The sequence below is a fragment of the Rhincodon typus genome, chromosome 4 (genome assembly GCF_021869965.1).
Source record: "Rhincodon typus isolate 14 chromosome 4, sRhiTyp1.1, whole genome shotgun sequence".
Classification (NCBI taxonomy): Eukaryota; Metazoa; Chordata; class Chondrichthyes; order Orectolobiformes; family Rhincodontidae; genus Rhincodon; species Rhincodon typus.
In genome coordinates, this window is record NC_063335.1 from 114,428,068 (window position 1) to 114,454,156 (window position 26,089).

Consider the following 26,089-nt stretch of genomic DNA (forward strand, 5'->3'; position numbering starts at 1 on the left):
GAAAAAGTCTTTTAAGGAAAGCATTACTTCACAGTTTCAGACTTGTCACTGATGTGTATTTTCTTTTTATATCAGTTGAACTGATGACACTGCTTTTTGGTACAGCTGTTATTCTGGTTGGTGCTGCTTGCATGGATGAACTTTATCTCATTTACATTGTTGGATGACCATCGTGAAAATAACCTTACATCATTCTCGTTTCATGCTTTAATACAGCATACTCTTCACTCGACTTTCGTCTTTCCTACCTTGAAGGTGACGTTACTTGCTGGTCACATTGACTGTTAGCAGATTCACATATTCACAGACTATATTAGTGGCCATTTACATGTCTCCAAACAAATATCAGACTGCAGAGAGGATTAGATTTGAAAGGGATGCTGTCTTCTCACACTAAGAATAGAAATACTCTTCTGGAAAACCACGTACCTTGGTTGATTCACTTTTGCTGACTAGTTCAGATGCCCTGTCCCAAAATGTAGTCAACTAGCGGTCACATAAAAATGAGGGATCAAACCGGGGAACATACACTCTGTGTAGTTTCATATTTTTTGAATTGCAATGGTTACTAGGCCCTCTTGAAAATTTTCAGAGGAGTAACTGAAACCAAAGCATTAAATATCTTCTCAGACATTCCATTTCACATAAGAAACGGAGGAAATTCTGCCAATGTTTCATCTAATATTCCACTGTTCATCATGAAGAACTGGAAAATCATCTCACTGCTGTTCATGAAACTTAGCTACCTATAATTGGCTGCTACATTTACTCACAAAACATTCATTCTCCATCAGATATTTTCTTACAATTGAAGCATATTGGAATGTTTGAGAAATGTGTTAATAAGCTGTATAAATACATGCATTTTCTTCACCAAATCCCAAATCTTAATGGGGACCCGGAGATCCTATGTCTTTGGTACAGATCACTTCTACATCATAGCTCTTCAATCACTTAATCAGAAGTTTTGCAAATTAAACTGGAGAAAAATATCATCATTTGAACTGAAAGGCACTGTTCTGAGAAAAGATTTTTACCACAAGGAGTTCCAACACATTTAATGACACTGCTGATTGTAATATTCAGAATTACATTAATATAGTTCCATTGTCCCAGATCATCACAATTCAATTCAATTGCATGCAGTTTCTCATAAGAAGAGCAGCTTTAATATATAAGTCCCACTACCCTGATCACAGGTATGGAAAGGATTCAAGATGCAAACAGCATCAAAACATGCACCCATTTTTCCAACAAACTGTGATAATCAAGAAGCCACTTTTAAATTTCAGCCTCTGTCTTCTGCAGTTGCTCTTTACCATTGTTACAACTGAGCAGCAAGTAATTGAAATTCATTATCAAATCCAAGATAGATGGAACATTCACTTGTCACTGTACAGGCAGTTACAAAGTCCAAATCAAATAATTTTTGCATATACCAGTACAGAGTCCAAACCCAACCCATCACTGTACATGTTAATATCGAGCCAATTCGCACCAATCAACAGTTGATGCTAAGAAGTTTTGTAAGTAAGCTCTAAGACCTTACACAAATTTACAGCCATGTTAATAAACTAGAACCATGCAGTATTTCCATACAAACAAAAGTCTTGTCAGACTCTCAATAATGTTCCGCCATCTATTAGATCATGGCTAATGTGTGTACATACATTAATGTATGTACATTCTACTAGTTATTGACACTGCTATGGTTTAGTCTGTCAGCCATGGAGCCATGTCAGCCATTTTCAAACCGTTCTGGGAGGGACATGCCTTCTATATTCCTCAATAATATTTTTCGATCCTTCGCTGTACTGGCCTCTGAAACAGTGCCAGTCAAAATCACAAGCAGCACTGTGGGCGAAACCAACTTGTTTTTTGTTATTCAAGTGCAACAACAGGCAATTACAGAAAAGAATCAGAATATTAAATGCAACTTGCTTATGCAGCAACTATAGGATTAAAATCACAATGGAACAAAGGACATGTGACCTGTAGAATTTTTGATTAACTGCACTTGTCTCTTTTATACTCTCAGGATATGATAATCAAAAACATCTGGATTTGACAAAATTTTAGCAAAACAACTGCCAAACCTAATCCTATCACTCGACATGTCACAAGCCTCCAGACAATGGTCAGAAGCAGAAATCCTGGTTGATTTTTCCCCTCCCCACTACTGTGACTAATTATCTCAGCTCCACCGCTGCCTTGCTTAAGATCAGCAAATTCAGTGCAAATTGCATCAATTGATTTTTGATTACTCATCTTGGGTTAGGTATCAGAGTTAAATTCTTTTGCAAAGACTTGTGGTCAGGATTGGTGTGTTGCAGCTACAACTTAGTAGTTTTATAACCGCAATTCCTAATAAACCCAAAATAAACTTCAACACTATAAGCGAAAGCAATTGGAAAAATTTCAGAAGAAAATGAATTGGGCTATGGTTTGAGGACAAACCCATAGAGTTGCAGGAATGGGATAACACAGACCCAGACAATGACAATGAGAAAACAGAGTTTCCAGTTGAGAACTTGGCCTTGAGAACTTAGGCAGCAAAGCAGATGAAGCTAGTTACGAGTATGTCCCAGCTTACTGAAATATCTCATCTGTAGAGGAACCTACCTCAGTATACATACCTTTTTAAAAAATCAGATTTGGCAGGATAGCTGAATAGGACAAGTGGTGGTATTGCAGGGAGCAGCAGCTCACCCATCACCTACCCAAGGGCAACTGGGGTCAGGCAATAAAATAAACTGTTTATTTAATATTTGGTCATTTCATTTCTATTTTTATTATTTGCTTCACATCTTTTGCACTTACAATAGAATGGAACCTCCTAGTTTGTAATGGATATTTGCTGATGTATTTACTGCCAGGTTTTGTTTTTCCACAGAGGAACCATTACATATACATTAAACTCTGTATATACGTGAGGTCAACTTCTTTCATTTTGACAGAAGTTATGTTAGAAATCTGTGAAATGAGGTAATGTCTCTGGTAAAATTGGATTACACAAAAAACTGTCAAATAAAGAGACAAAGGCTCAAGGATGTCTTATTGAAATGGGTTAAATAGCGGGATTAAGGGAGAAAGGCTGAAATGTCTAACGAAAAGGAAGTGTGCAAATGGTTGTTCTGATGAAGCCAGGTGGCTGTAGCTACCTGCGTGTCACTGCTGGATAAAATATTTGACAACCATAGGGATCAGATTTGATTTGGTTCAAATGATTTTTTTTTTTCTTTACAGCATTCAAAATGGAAAGCACTAAGCTGTGGATTCTATAGCCACTGGCCCAGTTACTCTTAGAAAGTGTCTTTTTTCTTATTAAACAAGCCGTACTGTGAATTCTTTGTGGGAGTATACTTATTGCAATTCGGGGAATTTATAAACAATCACAGGACAATCAGCCAGGATTTCATATGTGGGAGCTTAACACATTAGAAAACAGCAAAAATGACCTTAAATAATCTGATTTTCTGTGTAAGATTTCAACAATGCCCAACACAGGAAGTGAGTTCAAAATTTCTGATATGCTCATAGAAACAAAGTGAGGGGAAGGAGGAAGAAGCAGATTTCTGCAGTTTACAATACAAATGGCATCTACTGTACAATTCAAATGCATTTTATTGGCTGTTAAACATTTTGGAACTTCCCGAGGTAGTGAAAGACACTATAGAAATTATGGTTCTTTTGAATTCTTCTTGAGATATTCATCCAAATCCCTTTCAAATAATGTTGAAGCTGTTGGCTCAATCACCAATTCCTGGTATTCTATTAATTCTCTGAACAAGCCTAATTCTGAAAGCTAAGAAGATTGCCAATGAACAAATCAGAATCAATTTAAACTCAACAATCAAGTGGACACGCGCGCACACTACTGCAAAGTAGGTAGTTGTATAAAACATTACAAGGAGTAATGAAAGATCATTCTATCAAGGCCACAACTTAATTCTGCAACAAACCCTCACAACTGAATCTGCCATTCGGTCTGTCATCTCACACAGGATCTACGGATTATAGAGTCAGCCAAAACAGCCACAAACACATGCTAAATCAACCATGTTATTCCCCTTGTTAAATTGCAAAACTGCACACACTGCCTTGTTGCTTCCAAGACTTGGTACAATATCACATAGCCAATGTTTGCAAACCTTCAAGTCTGCAGGACCCCTCAGGTTATGCCAAAGTATTCAGACACCAAGTGGGGTTTAGGGGATGGGACAGCAGCAGGAGGACAGAATTAAAAGGGAGTTATTTTAACAGGAAAATATCCAGTCAAGTGACCATCTCCTGATGAGTGGTGATGCTGATGAACAGACATCATTAGAAAACAAATTAACAGGTGTTATTTCAGCTCATGTTGATCGAGGGCACTCCAGGGTCCACAAAACTATTACCCAGTCAAACCACTGTGTTCATGATTGGAAAAAAACTGAAGGAAAAATCACCTTGCATATGCATAGTGTTTCACACAGCTACAGCTGCTGCTCAGAAAACAATGGAACTAACCTGGAGCTAAAATTGCCTAAAAATAAATTTATGTTGCTCTGGGAACAGCAAATGTAAGCTTACATGTTCGCATAAATTACTCAGCACCCATTCTTCTCTTATCAAACCATAGACAATTTATCATTGGTTTCGGCTATGGGCACATCTTGCTATATTGCTGCAATCTGTATGAATTGAATACCTCTATATGCCTTTTGTATTCCTGTAACTGAACACTGATCCCATGAGAGAAATATGCTGCTCTCAACAAAAGCAATGTCACCCCAAAAATAATGTTTTATAACAGAAGTAGCCAGTTAGAAAATAAAAATTGTCACAGAACACAACTAAGCAGCTTGAGCACTTTCCTGCATGTCTTTTCAGCACTTCCTTCCCCCTCACCTCCGGTACCCATTTCATATCCCACCCAGTCTAATCCATGACAGCATCGGTACAAATGACCACCACATAAATAAAGCAGAGAGAAAACATGGAACTATAGATCAGTTAACTTGACATCTATAGTAGGCAAAATGCCAGAGTCTATTATAAAAGATTTAATAGCACTTGGAAAGCAGTGAAAAGATCAGAGTCAGCATGGATTTACTAAAAGGAAACTCATGCTTGACAAACTTGCTGGAAATTTGCAAGGGGGAAATTGGTAGAGTTGATGAGGAGAAAGCAGTGGATGCTGTTTACATGAACTTTCAGAACGCTTTCAATAAGGTCCCGGGGAAACAGGAAACAGGGTCCTGATCAGCCATGATCATATTGAATGGCGGGACTGGTCTAAAGGACCAAATGGCCTACTCCTACTTTCTATATATCCATGTTTTATGTACAAGTCCTCGTAGAAGCCAAGTACAGTCTTCACACTGAAGATACTCTCCATCATGCTGAGTGGCTTATTCAACATTCTTCATATTCACTTTCCTACATTTTTCCCATAAACCTCAATTCCCCTGCAGATCAAGAAACTATCTATCTCAGCCTTAAATATATACAAGGACTCTGCCCCACAGCTCTCTGCGTAAAAGGTTTAACTCAGAGAAGGGAGGCAATGTCCTAGTGGCATTATTGCTGAACGGTTAACCCAGAGACCCAGATAATGTTCTGGGGACCTGGGTTTGAATCCCACCACAGCAGATGGTGGAATTTGAATTCAATAAAAATCTGGAATTACGAATATAATGATGACCATGTCGATTGTTGGAAAAACCCATCTGGTTCACATTAGGGAAGGAAACTGCCATCTTTACCCAGTCTGGTCTACATGTGACTTGAGACTCACAGCAATGTGGTTGACTCTTAAATGCCCTGTGAGCAATCAGGGTTGGATAATAAATGCCGCCTGGCCAGTGACACCCTCATCATGTGAATGAATGGTGAAGTACAGATACTATACTTAATTCTCCTTAAACCAGTCCAAAGTGATTCTTGGCTCTCAAGAGTTTACTCCTGTTCTTTTCCATTCTCAACCTGAGAACGTTTAATCTCAAAAGTGTGGGAATTCTCCGCTAGAGACTGTTCCTCCATTGCAAGAAAGGTGAATTATCTAGTCTCATTTTTTAAGACCTCATGAATCCCTCTTTTCACTTGGAGAGTAGCCTCCTACCAGCAATCCTGCAAGGTGAACCATAACTTCTTGTTGCTTATAGTTGTTGTCCCTCTCCTGGATCCTGGCAGACTAATATTGTCTATGAGTTTTCAAGGATGTTATCCATTCTGAAAGCCAACAGCAATTTGAATCACACGGGTATGGGGAAGATGTTCAGAAACTTGAAAGAGTTCAGAAAAGATTTACAAGAATGTTGCCAGGGTTGGAGGGTTTGAGCTATAGGGAGAGGCTAAATAAGCTGGGGCTATTTTTCCTGGTGCGTCAGAGACTGAGGGGTGACCTTAGAGAAGTTTATAAAAGCATGAGGGGCATGGACAGGGTGAAGAGTCAAGTACTTTTCCCTAGGGTAGGGGAGTCCAAAACTAGAGGGCATGGGTTTAAAGTGAGAGGAGAAAGATTTAAAAGGGACCTAAGGGGCAACTTCTTCACACAGAGGGTGTGCATGCATGGAATGAACTGCCAGAGGAAGTGGTGGAGGCTGGTACAATTCCAACACTTAGAGGGCATCTGGATGAGTATATGAATAGGAAGGGTTAAGAAGGATGCCTCCCAAATGCTGGCAAATGGTACTAGATTAATTTAGGATATCTGGTCAGCTTGGACATGTTGGACCAAAGGGTCTGTTTCCATGCTCTACATCTCTATGACTCTAATTTAAGCCTATGCCCTCTGGTCCTAGACTTTCTAATTAAGAGAAACATCCTCTCAGCATTTAGCTTATCAAGCCCCTAAAGAATCAAATATGTTTCAATGAGATCACCTTTCATTCTTCTAAACTCCACAGAGTAGAGTGTCAACCTGTTTAGCTTTTGCTCATTAGACAATCTCTCCATACCAGGGATAATCCTACTGAACTTTCTCTTTACTGCCTCCAATGAAATTATACCTTTCCTTAAATAAGAAGAGCAAAACTGCTCACAGTACTCCAGGTGTGGTCTCACCAGTACCTTGTACAGTCACAGTAAGACTTCCCTACTCTTTTACTCCACCCGTTTGAAATAAGGGCCAACATTTCATTAGCTTTCCTGATTACCGGCTGCATGTGCGCTAGGCTTCTGTGTTTCATACACAAGTACCACCCAGGTCCCTTTTGTGTTGCAGCTTTCCACAGAATTTTTCCATTTAAGTATTCCATTCTTTTGTTCTCTCTTCCAAAATGAACAACTTCACATTTTCACACATTATACTCTATTTGTCAACTTTTACGCACTTACTGAACCTAAGAATTTCTCTGTAAGCTGTTTGTGTCCCTCTCACGACCTGCTTTTCTACCTATCTTTGCCTCGTCTGCAAATCTGACCACAGTACACTCACTCCCTTTCTCCAAGTCATTAATATGTATTGTAAACAGTTGCAGTCCCAGCACTGATCCCTATGGAACCCCACTGGTCATGAGATGCCAACCCAAGAAAGAATCCCTCATCCCCACTTGCTATTTCCTGTCTTTGAGCCAATTCTTTATCCATAACAATATATTACCACCAACACCGTGACTTAATCTTTTGCGAGGTACCTTGTCAAACACCTTCTGAAAGTCCAAATACAACACATCTACTAGTTTCCCTCTATCCACTGGTTGAGACTGCCTCGAAAAATTCAGACACAAATAGTCAGACACGATTTCTCTTTCAGCAGCAACAACATACAAATACAATTGTAACCTCATAGCCTGACCTATTCCCCCAGTCAACCACAAACATCAGACCAAGAAATAAAATAAGAGCAAAATACTACAAATGCTGGAAACTCACGAGGTTTGGCAACATCTATGGAGACAGTAACCAAATTAATGTTGAGTCCCATGCGACCCTTCTTCAGACTGCCAGGACCAGATCAGCCATGGTTCAATAAAGAGTGCAGAAGGGCATGCATATCTATAAGTGAGGCAAAAAGCTGCAACACAGAACAACTTCCATGCTAAATAAAAGACTTATGCAATAGACAAAGTTAAATGATCCCACAACTAAGATCAGACCCAAGCTCTGCAGTCCTACCACACCCAGCTGAGAGTGGTGATGGACAATAACAGATAGGAGATGGATGCTCTACAAATCCCCAGTCCTCATATTGGAGGTGGCGGGATGAAAAAGGCAAAACCGCAAGTATTTGCATTCACTTTCAGCCAAAAATGCTGAGTGGATGATCCATCGTGGCCTGTCCTAACATCTACTGCCCATCCCTAGTTGCTCTGAGAAGGTAGTGGTGAGTTGCCTTCTTGAACCGCTGTAGTCCACATGCTGCAGGTAAACCCACAATGCCCTTAGAGAGGAAATTCCATTAAGGGTTCTTATGGTGCAGTAATAGTACCCCTGTCTTTGAGCCAGGAGACCCAGGTTCAAGTCCCACCTTCTCCCAGGTGCATAACAACATCTTTAACGAGGTACAGGGGGAAAAAAAAACTACGTACAGGAATCAGGGGGAAAACAAGGGAATACACCATAGACAAAGTGACTGGCTTTCTGGATTAATCTGCCTTTCTCTGAAATTCATTGGGGCCCTGTCACAAAATAATAGCGCAAGTTTTTTCTCTGCCTCTATTACAATGTATTGTGAGGATTTAGATACAATGATAATAATTCAAGACGTAGTACTGGAGGGACAGATATCCTTGATGGTGGATAAATCACCAAGACTAGATGTATGTTAGTCCATACTGTTAAAGAAAGCCAGGGAGGAAATAACAGATGTTCTAAGGATTACTATCCAATGGTGTTCCACAGAGTTCAGTGTTGAGCCCTTGCTGTTTGTTGTACACATTAGGGCTTAAATATAGGAGGCATGATTGAGACCTAAATAGAACAGAACAATCTGAAAAGACAGGTTTCCCCTTGCAGAGAGGTCAACTCCCAAAGGGCACAGACTTAAGGTGATCGGTAAAAAAAATTAAAAGGGACATGAAGAAAATATTTTTAAGACAGAGTGGTAGGCATGTGGAATTTACCCTCGATTGGTGGTGGAGGCAGAAACACAACTCACTTAAAAGGTACTTGGATTTGTCCCTGAAGTGCTGTAACCTCCAAGGACACAGTGGCATAGAGTCACAAAGTTATACAGCATGGAAACAGGCCCTTCAGTCCAATCAGATATCCCAAACTGATCTAGTCCCATTTGCCAGCATTTGGCCCATATCCCTCTAAACCATTTCTATTCATGTACCCATCCAAATGTCTTTTAAATGCTGTAGTTGTACCCGCGTCCACCATCTCCGCTGACACACCACCTTCTGTGTGAAAATGTTGCCCCTGAGGTCCTTTTAAATTTTTCCCTTCTCACCTTAAACCTATGCCCTCTAGTTTTGGATTCCCCTACTCTGGAGAAAAGACCTTGGCTATTCACCCTATCCATGTCCCTCATGATTTTATTATCCTCGAAAGATCACAGAGTTTACAAAATCATGAGGCGCATGGGTAAAGTAAATGAGATCAGAATGGGTAAATAGTTTCTTTTTCACACTCCAAACATGGGCTTTATGGTTTAGAATGTCATGAAGATCCAAGCAAATAACAGATCTCCAGCCTTTTCTACACCACCTTCAAGAACATTCAAAAATGGAACCAAAACGCTGTTTTCACCTTTTTAGCACGTAAAATATAATATAAATTCAGCACAAAGTTATCCATTATACTTTCTGCATCTCAACAAGAAAAGAAATTGTAAAGACATCTTTAAAAGGCATTCTTTCTATTCTGATCATCTCTTCTCATTCTTTCAATTTCACTTATACAGATTTCCCCCTACCAGGAACAATATATTTACATCAAATTACCAGGGCTTTGCATAGAAAAATCACATTCTACACAAGTCTATTTTAATTATATTTGTGTTCCTCCATATTTTCCCTTAATAAAGCATCTGCCATTGTACTGCCTCCTCCTGCTATATGAATGATTCTCAAATTGATGAAACAAACATTTTCAGATTTTTGGTTTGAAACTTCAGTAGGAACTTACAGGATTACGATCATATAAATAACAGAGTTACTTAATATGCAGACTCAATGTTGTTGAGCCAGAATAATTCTCAGGGAGGCAACAGCCAAGTGGTATTGTCACTTGACTATTAATCCAGGGGGCCCAGGAAATGCTCTGGGGACCCGAGTTTGAATCGTACCATGGCAGATGGTGGATTTTGAACTCAATGAAAATCTACAAGTAAGGATCTAATGATGACTACGAAACTACTGTGAATTGTTGGAGAACCCCAGATGGTTCACAGTTTCCTTCCCTAAAGGACATCAGTCATTCTTACCTGGTCTGGCCTACATGTGACTCCAGACCCACAGCAATGTGGGTGACTCTTAACTGCCCTCTCAGCAATTTGGGGTGGGCAATAAATGTTGGCCTAGCCAGCAGCGCCTACATTCAATGAACAAATTAAATGAAAGCTCAAAGATTTTTATTTTCATGGTTGAGTATTTCTGCTGGCAAGAATGCAACTTATGAGAAAAGTAATGACCAGCCATTTGATCCACATTTCAACATGCTGTGACAGTCCCGCAGCAATATAGACATTGCTGGCTTCAACTGGCAGTGTAAATATCTTTGACTAAGTCGTTGCTGCTAAAATCAGTACAGTAGTCAGTAAAGCTTTCAAACTCCTTATCCATTCACATTTCTAGCCATTCTTTATCAATTTGCCAAGGGAGCCACTATTATGCTGAAATCCAAAATCACTCTTACCTACATACCGCAAAATCCATCATTTGGTCTTAGGCAATGGAAAAAAAAATCAAAAATACACCTTTTTTTGCTCCTCTCGATGCTACCTGGCCTTGCCCCGATGGAATGGCCTGAATAACTTTCTTTTACTTTGGCAAATTTACTTCACACCAAGTTTATAACCAAACTGGCTCCTTGTAATCAACCAAATATGTCATTCAAGTAAAAACCAAAAGAACTGCGGATGCTGTAAATCAGGAACAAAACAGAAGTCGCTGAAAAAGCTCAGCAGGTCTGGCAGCATTTGTGAAGAGAAAATCAGAGTTAATGTTTTGGGTCTGGTGACCCTTCCTCAGAATTCATTCGAGTGTTTTAAACGCTCCTCCCAGATTTGGACAATCATAATCGAACCAATAACATATACAACACAGTTGCATAATCCTTCAATGATTTGGTTAGTCAAAATTTCCTGGTGTATTTTTCATTCTGAACAGCATAACTGTATATCAATAAAGTCTATCCAGGGTCACAAAAGCTGATATTTCTATGTCAGTCAATGGAATTTGCCAATATCCATTTAATATGTAATCTTTCAAACAAACCTTGCTTGTCCAAAACTCTCAATACAGTCTGCCAACTGAGCCTTCGTTTAGTCACAATAAGTTTAATTTAAAAAGGGTCCTCTTCCTCCCAGATCCAAATGATCTTATGTTTTAAATAAAGTCAATTTCACCAAAGTTTTTTGAATTAACAGAAGAAGCAACATAGACAAGACTGGAAGCAGCAACAGGCAATTAATTCACCAATCCAGCTTGCTCTGCCATTTAATACAATCATGGCTCACTATTAATAAATATTGCTCAGCCTCAACTGCACTTTTCCTTCTGTTCTCTATAACCCTTCATCCCATTACTATGTAAAAATCTGTCTATCTCTTCCTTAAATTTATTGAATGTCTCAGCATCCACCACATTCTGGATAGTGAATTCCACAGGTTCACGAAGGTGCCCTTTGAAAGAAATAATTTGCCCCCATCTGTGTTTTAAATTTGCCAGCCCTTAGCCTAAAACTATGACCTCTCGTTCTAGTTTGCCCCTCAAGAGGAAATATCCATTCTATGTTGACTTTGTCAAAACCCTTTACCATCTTATATACCTCAATTAGATCTCTTCTCATTCTTCTGAACTCAAGAGAGTATAGACCTAAATTACTGAATCTCTCTTCATAAGGCAAGCCTTTCATCTCTGGAAAATCTAGTGAACTTTCTCTGAACTGCCTCAAGCGCAATTACATCCCTCCTCAAACAAGGAGAACACTATACAATATTCCAGATGCAGTTTTACCAACACCCTGTACAATTGCAACAACACTTCCATGATGTTATGTTCCATTCGTTCAACAATAAATGTTATAATCTATTTGCCCTCCCAATTACCATCCTCTAACTGCATATTAGCTTTCTGCAATCATGAACAAGGACATACAGTCCTCCTTACTGATACCTGGGGGATAAAGCTAAAATTGGGAAGAGCTGTCTTACAGACAACTTAACCAACAGCTTGACATAGACGTACTCACAGAATCATACCTGACAAACAACGTCCCAGATACCATCATCCACATTCCTGAATATATCCTGCCCACCAGCAGGGCAGAGCCAGCTGAGGTAAACAGTCAGGAGGCAGGTGCCCTAAGAATCCTCAAAATTAGCACTGTATCCCATGAAGTCATGGGCAAGGAAACTTTCCACTGATTACCTCCCTTGGCTGATGTATCAGTACTCCATGTTGAGCAACACATGGAGGAAGCACTGAGGGTGGCAAGGGTGAAAATGCACTCTGGGTGGGGGATTTAAATGTTCATCACCAAGTGTGGCTGAGCAGAGCACCTGAGCTGGTCGGGACGCAAAGGACATAGCCGCTAGCCTGGGTCTGCGGCAAGGGGTAAGGGAACAAGCAAAAGGGAAAATCATAACTTCACCGCATCCTTAGTAACCTGCCTCATGCAGATGCATCAGTCCACGACAGTATCATGGAGAGTGACCACCACATAGTCCTTGTGGTGATGAAATCTCATCTTCACACGAAGAATGTCCTCCATTGTGTTGTGTGGCACTATCACTGTGTTAACTGGAATAGACTTCAAACAGATCTCTTCATGAAATTCCCTCCTCATGTCTTCTACCCTTTCTCATAACTCAAGACTGGCTATCCATGAGGCGCTGTAGGACACCAACAGCAGAAGAATTGTACTCCACCACTACTTCAAACCTCACAGCCCAGCATACCCCTGACTTAATCATTACTATGGGGAAGGTGATGGTATCACCACTGGACTGTTAATCCTGATACCCAGATAAAGTTCTGGGGACCGAGGTTCGAATCCGAATTCAATAAAAAAGAAACCTGGAATTAAGAGTCTAACAATGACCATGACTTCATTATCAGAAAATCCATCTTGTTTACTAAAGTCCTTTAGAGAAGGAAACTGCCACCCTTACCTGATCTGGCCTACATGTGACTCCAGACCCACAGCAATGTGATTGACTCTTAACTGCCCTCTGGGCAATTAGGGGATGGGCAATCACAGAATCAGTCGGACGCACTGGACCCTGCAAAGGCTCTGGGCCCTGACAATATTCTGGCAATAGTACTGTGCTTCAGAAATTGCCAGTCCCCTAGTCAAGCTGTTCCAGTACAGTTACAAGGCTGGCAACTACCCAAGAATGTGGAAAATTGCTCAATTATGTCCTAGGCACAAAAAGCTGGATAAATCCAACCCTGCCAATTATTGCCCCATCAGTCTACTCTCGATCATCAGTAAAGATGTCATCAACAGAGCTGTCAGGTAGCAACTGCCAAGCAGTAAACTGCTCACTGATGCCCAATTAGGTTCCACCCAGGCCACTCAATTCCTGGCCTCATTACAGCCTTGGTTCAAACATGGACAAAAGCATTGAATTCCAAAGGTGAGGTTAACAGTGACAGCTCCTGACATCAAGGCCATAGTCAACAAAGTGTCATATCAAACAGCCCTAGCAAAACTAGAATCAATGGGTATCTCTGCTGGTTAGAGTCATATTTCATGAATAGGAAGATGGTTCTGTTTGTTGGAGGTCAGTCATCTCCGCTCTAGGAGATCTCTGCAGGAGTTCCTCAGGGTAGTGTCCTAGGCCCAACCATCTTCTGATTAAGATGGACTATCTTAAGGCCAGAAGACTGGATGTCCGCTGATGACTGCACAATGTTCAGCACCATTCGCATCTCCTCACATGCTGAAGCTGTCCACGTTCAAATGCAACAAAATCTGGACCATATCCAGGTTTGGACTGATATGTGGCAACATTTGCATGACAGAAATGCCAGGCAATGACCATCTCCAATAAGAGAGAATCTAGCTAATGCCCATTGATATTCAATGGTTTCACCATCACTGAATTCCCCACTACCAACATCCTCGAGGTTACCATTCACCAGAAATTCAGCTGGACTCACCATATAAATATAATGGCTACAACAGCAGGTTAGAGACAAAGGGATGATGAGGAAAAAAGAAACCAGGTGTGAGAATTGAGAAAGGGTAGAAGACACGAGGAGGGAATTTCATGAGAAACAGCCGGAAAAAGAGTTTGAACTAAGACAACCTCAAGTTGAGGAACAGGAATCCTCCTATATCCAATGGCAACACTACCTGTTCAGAATGGAGAGTGGGAGCAACTTAGTTTTCTAACTTAATTCCTAAGTTTGAAGGAGCAATATGATCATGGCTGATCAATGAGCCCAATATCCTAATTTCATCCTTCCTCCATATTCTTTGATTCCTTTAGCCACAAGAGCTATATATTCCTCCTTCTTCAAAACTAATAATGTTTTGGCCTCAAACACTTTCGGTGATAGTGAATTCCACAGGCACACGACTCTCTGGAAAGAATTTCTCCTAACCTCAGTTCTAAAAGGTTTACCCCTTATGACCCCTGGTTCTGGACTCCCCCACCATCGGAAACATCCTTCCTGCAAGGTTGAGGAGTTACAGATTGTCACATGGAAATATCATGTTGCAGCAATAACAGAGACGAGGCTCAAGGAAAGGAATGACCAGGCGTTAAATATTCCTGGGTATGTATTCTTCAGGGAAGATAGGAAAGGTGGAGAGGTTGCAGTATTGGTTAAGGAGGGCATTTCAGTGACGGAAAAAAAGGATACCTCAGAGGGTTCAAGGACAGAAGGAAGTTGGCTAGAGCAAAGGAATTAAAAGGGTACGATTACATTGCACAGTGTACTCTATAGACTACTAATAAATGGAAAAGACGTAGAGGAACAAATCCGCAAGGAAATTCCACAGAAATCTCAACATTATGGAGTAATTATAAAGGGAGACTTCAATTACTCAAACATAGCCTAGGATACAGGGCGGGGGGACAGCAAGGAGAAAAGGTTCCTGGACTGTGTTAGACAGAGCTTCCTGCAGCACTTTATGTCCAGTTCAACAGGAAGGATGTATTGGTCCTTGGAAATGAGGTGGGTCAAGTGAATCAAGTTTCAGTGGGAGAACATTCAGGAGACAGAGATCATGGTATCATAAGGTTCAGGATGGTGATGGAGAAAGAAATGCAACAATCCAGAGCAAGAAAAATCATTTCACAGACAGCTGACTTCAATGGGACAAGAACAAAGCTGGGCAGGATTGACTGGAGCTGATATAGAATTGCAAATATTGCAGTCATTTCCAAGAAGGACATGATCTATGTGGACGTCAGTAAGACATTTGACAAGGTTCCTCAGGGTAGACTGGTTAGTCAGGTTAGATCACATGGAATATAGGGAGAACTAGCCATCTGGATACAGAACTGGCTCAAAGGTAGAAGACAGAGGATGGTGGTGGAAGGTTGCTTTTCAGACCAGAGGCCTGTGACCAGCGGTGTGCCACACACATCAGTGCTGAGTCCACTGCTTTTTGTCATTTATATAAATGATTTGGATGTGAACATAAGAGATATGGTTAGCAAGTTTGCAGATGACACCAAAGTTGGAGGCGTAATGGACAGTGAAAAAAGTTCCCTCAGAGTATAACAGGATCTTGATCAGATGGGCCAATGAGCCAAGGAGTGGCAGATGGAGTTTAATTTAGATAAATGTGAGGTGTTGCATTTTGGAAAGGCAAATCAGGTCAGGACTTATAAACTTAATGGTAAGATCCTGGGGAGTGTTGTTGAACAAAGAGATATTTGCAAGTGCATAGTTCCTGGAAAGTGGAGTTGCAGGTAGATAGGATAGTGAAGAAGGCGTTTGGTGTGCTTGCCTTTATTGGTCAGTGCATTGAGTATAGGAGTTGGGATATCATGTTGCTGCTGTACAGGACATTGGTTAGGCCACTATTAGAATGCTGCATGCAATTTTGGTCTCCCTGCTGGAAGATGAATGTTGTTCAGGGTTCAGAAAAGATTTACAAGGATGTTGCCAGGGTTGGATGATTTGAGCTATGGGGAGAGGCTGAATATGCTGGGGCTGTTTTTCCTGGCACACCAGAGGCCGAGGGATGACCTTATAGAGGTTTATAAAATCATGAGGGGCGTAGATAGGGTGAACAGTCAAGGTCTTTTCCCCAGGGCAGGGGAGTCCAAAACTAGAGGGCATAGGTTTAAGATGAGAGGGGAAAGATTTAAAAGGGACCTAAGGGGCAACTTTTTCACGCAGAGGGTAGTTGTATGTATGGAATGAACTGCCAGAGAAAAAGTGGTTGAGGCTTGCACTATTATAACATTTAAGAGGCATCTGGGAGGAGTATACGAATAGGAAGGGTTTAGAGGGATAGAGACCAAATGCTGGCAAGTGGGACTAGCTTATTTTAGGATATCTGGTTGGCATGGACGAGTTGGACCAAAGGGCCTGTTTCCATGCTATACAACCTTTAGAGTCATAGAGGTTTAAGGATAATCCCAACAATTACAGACCTGTCAGTTTACCTTCGGTAATGGGGGAAGCTTCTAGAAACAATTAATCTGGATAGTGTCAGTCGTCATGTGGATGAAGTGAGTTGATTAGGAAGAGTCAGCATGGATTTCTCAAGGGCAAATTGTGTTTGAATATCTAACAGAAAGGCTCAATGAGGGTAATGCTGTTGATGTCATAAACATGGATTTACAGAAGCTCTTTCACACAGTACCACACAATAGATGAGTGAGGAAAGTAGAAAAGGGACAGCAGTGATATGGGTACAAAATTGTTGAGTGATAGGAAACAGAAAGTAATGGTCAATGCATGATTTTCAGGGTGAAGGTGTCAGTATCGGGACACGTGCTTTTCCTGATAAATATTAATTATCTGGATTTTGCTTTGCTTGGGACAGTTTTAAAGTTTGCAGATGACATGAAACTTAGAAGAACTGTAAACTGTGAGGACATTGTGGAACTCCAAAAGGACACTGACAAGTTGGTGGAATGGGCAGATAGGTGGCAGATGGGTGGCAGATGAGGTTCAATGCAGACAGAACTGTGTGAGGTGATGTACTTTGGTGATAAGAACATTGAAAAAAAATACAAAATAGGAGGAAAAATCCTAAAGGGGTTGCAGGATCATAGGGACCTGGGTGTATATGTGCACAGATCTTTGAAGGTGTCAGGACAGGTGGAGAGAAGTTAATAAAGCAGACAGTATCCTCAGCTTTATTAACAGGGACATGGAGTACAAGAGCAAGGAAGTGATGTTGTAATTGAATGAAATACTTGTTAGGTCAGTAACGTGTACATTAGCACAGAATCTATTAACTAGAATAGTTCCAAGAATGAGAAACTTCAGTTGAGGTCAGATTGAAGAAGTTGGGACTGTTCTCATAAAATCATAAGAAATAAGAACAGTAGGATGCCATTTGACCCCTCAAGCCTGCTCAGCCATTCAAAAGGATCATGATTGATCTGACATTCCTCACATCCACTTTTGCCCTTTCCCCACAACCCTTGATTCCCCTACTGCTCAAAAATCTATCCATCTCATCCTTAAATATAAGACTGACCCCCACAGGTTTCTGTGAGGAGGAGTTCCAAAGAGATACGAACATCAGAGAGGAGATTCCTCCTCATCTCAGTCTTAAATTGGTACTCCTTTATTCTGAGACTATGTCCACTGGTCTTAGACTTTCCCACAAAAGGGAAACACTCTCTCAGCATTTACTGTGTCAAGACTCTTAAGAATACAGTTTATTTCAATGAGATTGTCTCTCTTCTCCATTTCAATAAGTAGAATCCCAACCTGTTTAACCTTTGCTATAAGACAATCCAGGGATCATCCTAGTGAACCATCTCTGAACTATGTCCAATGAAATAATACCTTTCTTTAAATAAGGGGACCAAATTTGCTCACAGTACTCCAGTGTGGCCTCACCAGCACCTTGCAAAGTTGCAGTAAGACTTCCCTATAATCCAACCTCCTTGGAAAAAAAGAGGAAACACTCCATGAATCTTCCTGATTACTTGCTGCACCCGTGTACTAGTTTTCTGCGTTTTGTGCACAACTACTCCTACGTCCCTTTCTGTTGCAAATTTCTGCAGTTTTTTTTCCTCCATTTAAATAAATTTTTTTGTTCTCCCTTCCAAATGGACAACTTCACATTTTCCTACATTATGTCCGTTTGGTGACTTTCCAGCCACTTACTGAACCTATCAATTTCCATGTAAATTATTTGTAGCCCTCTGACAACCTGCCTTTCCACCCATTTTTGTGTTGTCTACAGATTTAGCCACTGTAAATTTGTTTCCTTCCTTAATATATTGTAAAAGGCTCATCTGTGCCATAACAATTCTGTGACTCTGATTTTGTGAAGGACTGTATGATGGTCATGGACAGATGCACATGCAGCAGGCTGATTGGTGAGGATGAGATCAAGTATGTTTTTCCCTTGTTGTTGGTTCCCTCAGCACCTGACAGACCCAATCTAGCAGCTATAGCATGTAGGACTCAACCAGGTCAATCAGCAGTGGTGCTTCTGAGCCACTCTTGGTGATGGTCATTGTATCCTCAAACAATAGTACATTTTGCACCCTTGCTACCCTTGGTGACAAGCGCTGATGATCAGCTAAACCGGGCATGGGTACATGGTAAACCATGAGTCTCAGTTTTGTTAATTAGTGTTTTATGTGATATATTATCAAATGTTTTCTTAAAATCCATGTAGACAACCACCACATTCCTCTCATCAACTTCATAAGCATTCGATTAGACTGATCAAGCATGATCTGCCTTTTACACTACATGCTGACTTCACTACAAATACCTATATACTCCATGCTTCTACTGATCACACTCAAAATGCCACAAGCTAATTTTAAGACATGACATTTTTGAGGACTTGCACATTTGCAACCAAGATGTTACTATTCCGCTAACCCTCATGCCTCCATGTTGTATTTAAATATCAATTTTCACCCAAAACCTTTATTTTTCAATTCTTCAAATTCAATCCGTCATCTTGAAGCCTTTACACACCCAGTTTTCCACAGATTTTTAATTTCCATTATGTTCAGCTATGTTAACCTGTATCATTCACAAGTCTTCGATCAATAAGCTGACGCACAAATCAATGATGATGTAATTCAAGAAAAGAAAGAAAACCCACCAATTCCATCCCCAGACAAGAGCCCAATTATTGAGTCAAATGATTATACCACAATCACCAAGGAAACTTTAATCTTACTTTCAAGTACAAATGTTAAGCAATGCTCTGGATGAGAGACAGGTTTCAAAGTTTACACATAAAGGAGCAATGGCAAATAACAGTAACCCAAGGCAATAATATGAACAATGTTCTTTATTATCTCCTACCCTCCACAACATTTATTGGAATGTGTAAAATATGAGGCTCCCACTGATACGTTATGAAATGGCATGCATTTACTTGACCGTGAACCGCCATGGTCGAGCAAACCAGTGTTCGTTCACTGCAAGTTCAGAGTTACTGGGACACCCACACAATCTGCTACAACTGTTACAATGCTGCATTAGAATTAATGTTAGGTTCATACACTTTTCAAGATACAGTTCTAAAGAACTGAGTCCTATTTAAATAAATTGTTCGATATAATCACAGTGCTGTCTACCACAGTGCAGTGTTTGAACAGCTGGGTAACTAATAATGCAACAGAACTGTCAATTCAATGAAGTCTTCATTCAGACTGTGACAGTGTCACACAGCAGTAGTGAGCTTATTGCACATTTTACTTTGATTTTCTATCATGTCCAGTCCTAACCATGCTCCATTACAAGAAAAGACACACAGCATGCAGCCAATTTCAACACACTTATTTTCAAATTCAAGTGCAGCAAAATTGTCTGATTCTTCAAACATTAAGGTAAGTTGATCGCCAACCTGCAGCCCAAATAACCAAGTCCCTAATGAGCCAACATCAAACTCACCCCTTAAATTGGTCACAATTGTAACTTCTAAACACTACACTATCTAGGTGTAGATTGAAAGAAAGTTTAATCTGTTTATTTTTAACAGCAAAAGGTATTGTCCTACTTATTCCATGGATGAATAAAAAATATCAGTGAATATCATAACAAAAATCAGAATCTAAAAGACAAAACATAGAACTGAAATCATATCTGAGACACTCACATCTCGTTCCCCAAAAATGAACGTTTTTGAGCAAAGCAAATCTTAACCATTAATAAGATATTCCCCCATACACACAAGAACTGGTATTTGATAACTATTCTCGAAAGTCATCAATCTAGGGTTCCTGCCTCCAAATCTGCTGCTTAATTCACTTGAATATTGTCAGTATTTTCTGTTTTAGGTGCAGTAAGTGATCCCCCTCCACTTCACAGCGTTATCAAGCTCTAATACTTAAAATTACTATACGTAAGACAGTCAACCTATATACAGGACAGTCCTACCTTCGAGCAAATGTTACAAACTCCCCATCTCATAGAAACACACAATACACCTGCATATATGGATTATTAGAAGCGCTCTGATTGTGGCCATTTGTGCATGGCATGAATTCAATCTCTGCTCAATGTTGACAACAAAGTAGAGACTCTATCAAAAATAATCCATCTCCGTTGATCAACAAAATCCTTGGATGAAGTTGCTCTTTATTCTCAAGTATGTAAGCTACTGAACCAGAAATGTGAGATTAAAGAAACAAAATTAAGTGATAAGAGAATTGTCCAGGATATACTTTCATATCAGACTACCTGTAAACAAAGTGGGTTTCCACCTAGTCTCTTACACAACAATTATTGCCACTCTGCCTTCAGTTCCCATATGTCTCCAAAATTAATCAGCAATATTCAAAATAATTTGAAAAACGGTTTTCATATAACCTGGCTTTTATTTGAATATTCAGTAACTGTTTGAATGAATCTCAAAAGATCAACTTGTCCATTTACAATAATATATTCTCAATAATGCAGTGGACAAAACATTCAGGAGAAATTTTCAAAGAATAGCTGCACGTTATTTCCAAAAAGTGGATTTATTCCCAACATTCGAGATTTATACATATCACATGATGACAATGATCACATTCAAAACCACATCAGCGCAGATATCTACTGTCGCATCGATTCCAAATCAGATTGCAATCAGTGCCGATGCGCCCAGTGATCTCGATAAACTATAATTGGTACTGTCCAGTGATCAAGACAACGATCGATAAATTGAAATCGGTGCTGATAAACCCAATGATTAACGCACTATCGATCTGACGTTCGTAATAATCGCGTTCCTACCTTCGATGCTGATGACATGCTCCCGGATCTGGTTTTGCAGCCCCATGTCCTCGATCCTTTCGATTAAATCGTAAATGGCGTAGATGTTGGGATGGACGCTTTCGAAACGCTGGATCTCAGCTCGGATGGCCGCCGAGTTGGACAGCACCAGCTGCTGAGCCTGGGCCGGTGAGGTGGCAGAGGCGGCCGAATTGGAGCCGGAGTGAGACAGCACCGGCATTGAGCCCGAGCCCGAGCCGCAGCCCAGACCCAGAGCCCCGCCGGGTGGTCCCAGCACCGACACCGATACCGAGCCGCCCGAACCCCCGGAGCCAGAGCCCGGGGAGCCAGCATGGAGAGAGGGCTGAGACTGGAAATTCATGGCTGGGATCTGGGGTTATGGTCCAGGGGGACGGGGTGGTGGTGGTGGGGTTGGTGGCGGGTCGGGGTAGAGGAATCGGGGGGGGGGTGGCGGGGATGGGGTCGGAGGTCAGGGGGCGGGGGTCAGTGGAGCTCGGGCCCGGCCCGGACCCTCCTCAGCTCCGATCACAAAAGGACAGTCCGTTAGTTCACAGCCGGGTGCCCAGGAGGCCGCTGCCAGCCTGTAGCCGGAGCCCGCTGCTGCCCCGCTCCATTGCTCCTCTCTCCTCACACTCAGGCTCGGGTGATTATTGATGATTGTTTTCCTTAGAGCCGCTTTCTCCGTGAGTTTTTTTTCGCATCCAAATCTCCACACGGACAGCTCGAGCCACAATCCCTACACCCCCCGCCCTCCCACAAACGCCAGCAGCGCGCACGCACCAACACGCAAAGCGTCAGCGCGCCGGGATCCTGACCCCGCCCCTTTCCATCGACCCCGCCCCTTTCCATCGACCCCGCCCATTCACCGGCCACCCTTTCCCGCCTCCTCGTCCTGTCCAATTACGGGCGTGGGATCCGCCCAAAGACTGGACGCTTGCCCAGCTCGTTAATCTGGCTCCGCCCACGGTTCCGCACCCAATCATGCCCCGCCTCCATATTGCTGGCTCCTCCCTCTTTACATCACCCAGTCCCCGTCCCGCATGGCCCCGTCCCTCATCTTGATGATGCTCCCTTTCAGGCTCCGCCCTAGCTCTTCTGGTTTCTCCCCACGGCCTGACCTCCCCCCCTGTGTGGCCCCGCCCCCTCCTCCTGTCCCTCCTAATCTGAGATAGTAGGAACAGCAGATGCTGGAGAATCCGAGGCGACAAGGTGCACGGCGTGATGAACACAGCAGGCCAACCAGCATCATAGGAGCAGAGAGGCTGACGTTTCGGGCCTAGACCCTTCATCAGAAAAGGGGGAGGGGAAGGGGGTTTTGAAATAAATAGGGAGAGAGTGGGAGGCACTTTTCCCTGCAACCGCAGGAAGTGCTACACCTGCCCCCATACCTCCTCCCTCACCCCCATCCCAGGCCCCAAGAAGACTTTCCACATCAAGCAGATGTTCACCTGCACATCTGCCAATGTGGTATACTGCATCCGCTGTACCCGGTGTGGCTACCTCTACATCGGGGAAACCAAGCGGAGACTCGGGGACTGCTTTGCAGAACACCTACGCTCGGTTCGCAATAAACAACTGCACCTCCCAGTCGCGAACCATTTCAACTCCCCCTCCCATTCCTCAGACGACATGTCCATCCTGGGCCTCCTGCAGTGCCACAACGATGCCACCCGAAGGTTGCAGGAACAGCAACTCATATTCCACTTGGGAACCCTGCAGCCCAATGGTATCAATGTGGATTTCACAAGTTTCAAAATCTCCCCTCCCCCTACCGCATCCCAAAACCAGTCCAGCTCGTCCCTGCCTCCCTAACCTGTTCTTCCTCCCACCTATCCCCTCCTCCCACCTCAAGCCGCACCTCCATCTCCTACCGACCAACCTCATCCCGCCCCCTTGACCTGTCCGTCCTCCCTGGACTGACCTATCCCCTTCCTAACTCCCTACCTACACTCACCTTTACTGGCTCCATCCCCGCCTCTTCGACCTGTTTGTTTCCTCTCCACCTATCCTCTCCTCTATCCCTCTTCTATCCGCCTCCCACTCTCTCCCTATTTATTTCGGAACCCCCTTCCCCTCCCCCTTTTCTGATGAAGGGTCTAGGCCCGAAACGTCAGCCTCTCTGCTCCTATGATGCTGCTTGGCCTGCTGTGTTCATCCAGCCCTGCACCTCCTAATCTGAAGTTCTTTCTGGCCATTGATGCTCTGACCGGTTGGGCTTTGTGCTGGTGTTAACCACACGGTTAGTGCTGAAGAGATGTCTTGAACAACACATTGACAGATCTAGTTAACATCTCAAGTTCAATGGTTGCAAACAGGATGGAGCTGTGAGGAAGGGTCACCAGACCCAAAACGTTAACTTTGATTTCTCTTCACAGATGCTGCCAAACTTGAGGTTAATAAAACAGGAGGCTGGAAGAGCACAGCAACCCAGGCAGCATCTGGAGAAAATGAGTAGTCAAGGTTTCAGGCAGTAACCTTCTTCAGGACTGTCCGATCTGCTCAACTTTTCCAGCAACTTCTGTTTTTGTTGGAGACGTGACTTTACTTCACAGCCAGGAATGACCCAATCCAACAGGAGAGTAGGTTTACTTCCCAATTGAAAGTGAAAATAGAGGACTGCATAGTGGGAGCAAGGGTCAACTGACCAGTAGGGCAAGAACAAGGTGCAGCAACTGGGGCAAGAATGAAGTACAGGAACTGGGTGTCAGGTGCCCAGAGAGCAAGAACTTCTAGTTTTCCCCCTTGAACTGATGAAACGCTTTTAAACTTCTTTTCAATCCTGTTGACCTGAACATCCATTTGGTTTTCACAACTCAAACTATTCCAGTTATGACAACTTAAACTTCTGGAAAACTCTCTCAGCTTCAACACTTCATAAACTTAAACATTTCTGCTAGGATGAAAACTGATCTCCTGAGCTAAAAAGCTGACTCATCTGAACTGAAGTCAAATCAAACTTGTGGTCCCTGTTCTGTTTTCTATGTATTATAAGCTAAGCAGTATAAACATTTAATCAACTAACACAGGTAGCCTGCTGAGCACTTATCTGAATCACATGCTTTTTTTGGAAATTATGTATTTAGGGCAAGGTTCCAAGTAACTTTTTAACCTCAAATGACTGTTATCTTCCAACAGTTTGAACTGCTCGAGCTCCTTGTGGGAGCACAAAGCTGCACAGATGCAGTCATCAATATAGCGGAGGATGAGGTGAGGGATGGTGCTGCTGTGTTTGTGGAAGAGGGACTGTTCCATGAATCCTACAAAGAGGCAGGCATAGCTTGGGCCCGTTCAGGTGCCCATGGTCACCCCTTTGGTTTGTAGGGAGTGGGAGGAATTGAAGGAGAAATTGTTGAGAGTGAGGACCAGTTCAGCCAAGTGAATGAGAGTGTCAGTGGAGGGGGACTAGTTGGGCCTACGGGAGAGGAAGAAGTGGAGGTCTTTTAAGCCTTCTGTGTGGGGATACAGGTGTACAGGGACTGTACGTCCATGGTGAAGATGAGGTGTTGGGGGCCAGGAAATTGAAAAGGAAGGGGAAAATCCATAAACCCAACTGCCCCGGTAACCCATTGTCTCTGCCTGATCCTGCCCCTCTGAGCTCATCTCCTCCTACCTTAACTGCATTCTTTCCCCTGTCGTCCAGGAACTGCCTACTTACATCCGTGACACAGTGATGAAGGCAGAACAGTGGATGGGTTTTAGCCAGACATTTGATAAGGTTCCCCATGGTAGGCTCATTCAGAAAGTAAGGAGGCATGGGATTCAGGGAACTTTGGCTGTCTGGATACAAAACTAGCTGTTCAATAGAAGACAGAGGGTGGTAGTAGATGGAAAGTGTACAGCCTGGAGCTCAGTGACCAGAAGTGTTCCACAGGGATCTGTTCTGGGACTTCTATTCTTTGTGATCTTTATAAATGACTTGGATGAGGAAGTGGAAGGGTGGGTTAGTAAATTTGCCGATGACATGAAGATCGGTGGAGTTGTGGGTAGTGTGGAGGACTGTTGTAGGTTGCAATGGGACATTGACAGGATGCAGAGCTGGGCAAAGAAGTGGCAGACCACTCTTGGAATATTGTGTTCAGTTCTGGTCGCCTCATTATAGGAAAGATGTGGAAGCTTTAGGGAGGGTGCAGAGGAGATTTACCAGGATGCTGCCTGGACTGGAAGGCAGGTCTTATGAGGAAAGGTTGAGGGATCTAGGGCTTTTCTCATTGGAGTAAAGAAGGATGAGAGGTAACTTGATAGAGGTGTACAAGATGATGAGAGGCATAGATAGAGTGGATACACAGAGACCTTTTCTCAGGGCGGAAATGACTATTACAAGGGGGCATAATTTTAAGGTGATTGGAGGAAGATATAGGGGAAATGTTAAAGGTAGGGTCTTTACACAGAGAGTGGTGGGCGTGTGGAATGTGCTGCCGGCAGTGGTCGTGGACTCAGATACATGAGAGACATTTAAGCGACTCTTGGATAGGCACATGGATGATAGTATAACATAGGGTATGCAGTGTTGTTTTATCTTAGTAGATAATAGGTCGGCACAACATCGTGGGCTGAAGGGCCTGTACTGTACTATTCTGTTCTATGTTCTATTTTCT

The 26,089-nt window shown here is 42.3% G+C and overlaps 1 protein-coding gene across 1 annotated transcript in view; it reads right to left on the reverse strand.

The window, feature by feature from the left end:
- LOC109919584 (arf-GAP with GTPase, ANK repeat and PH domain-containing protein 3-like) overlaps positions 1 to 21,891 on the reverse strand; it is a 531,088-nt gene extending 509,197 nt beyond the window's left edge. Inside the window, exon 1 of the mRNA XM_048596313.1 lies at positions 21,495 to 21,891. Coding sequence (XP_048452270.1) covers positions 21,495 to 21,855 — 361 coding nt within the window. The 5' untranslated portion in view covers positions 21,856 to 21,891. The remainder of the gene's footprint in view (positions 1 to 21,494) is intronic.
- Between the last annotated feature and the right edge of the window lie 4,198 nt (positions 21,892 to 26,089).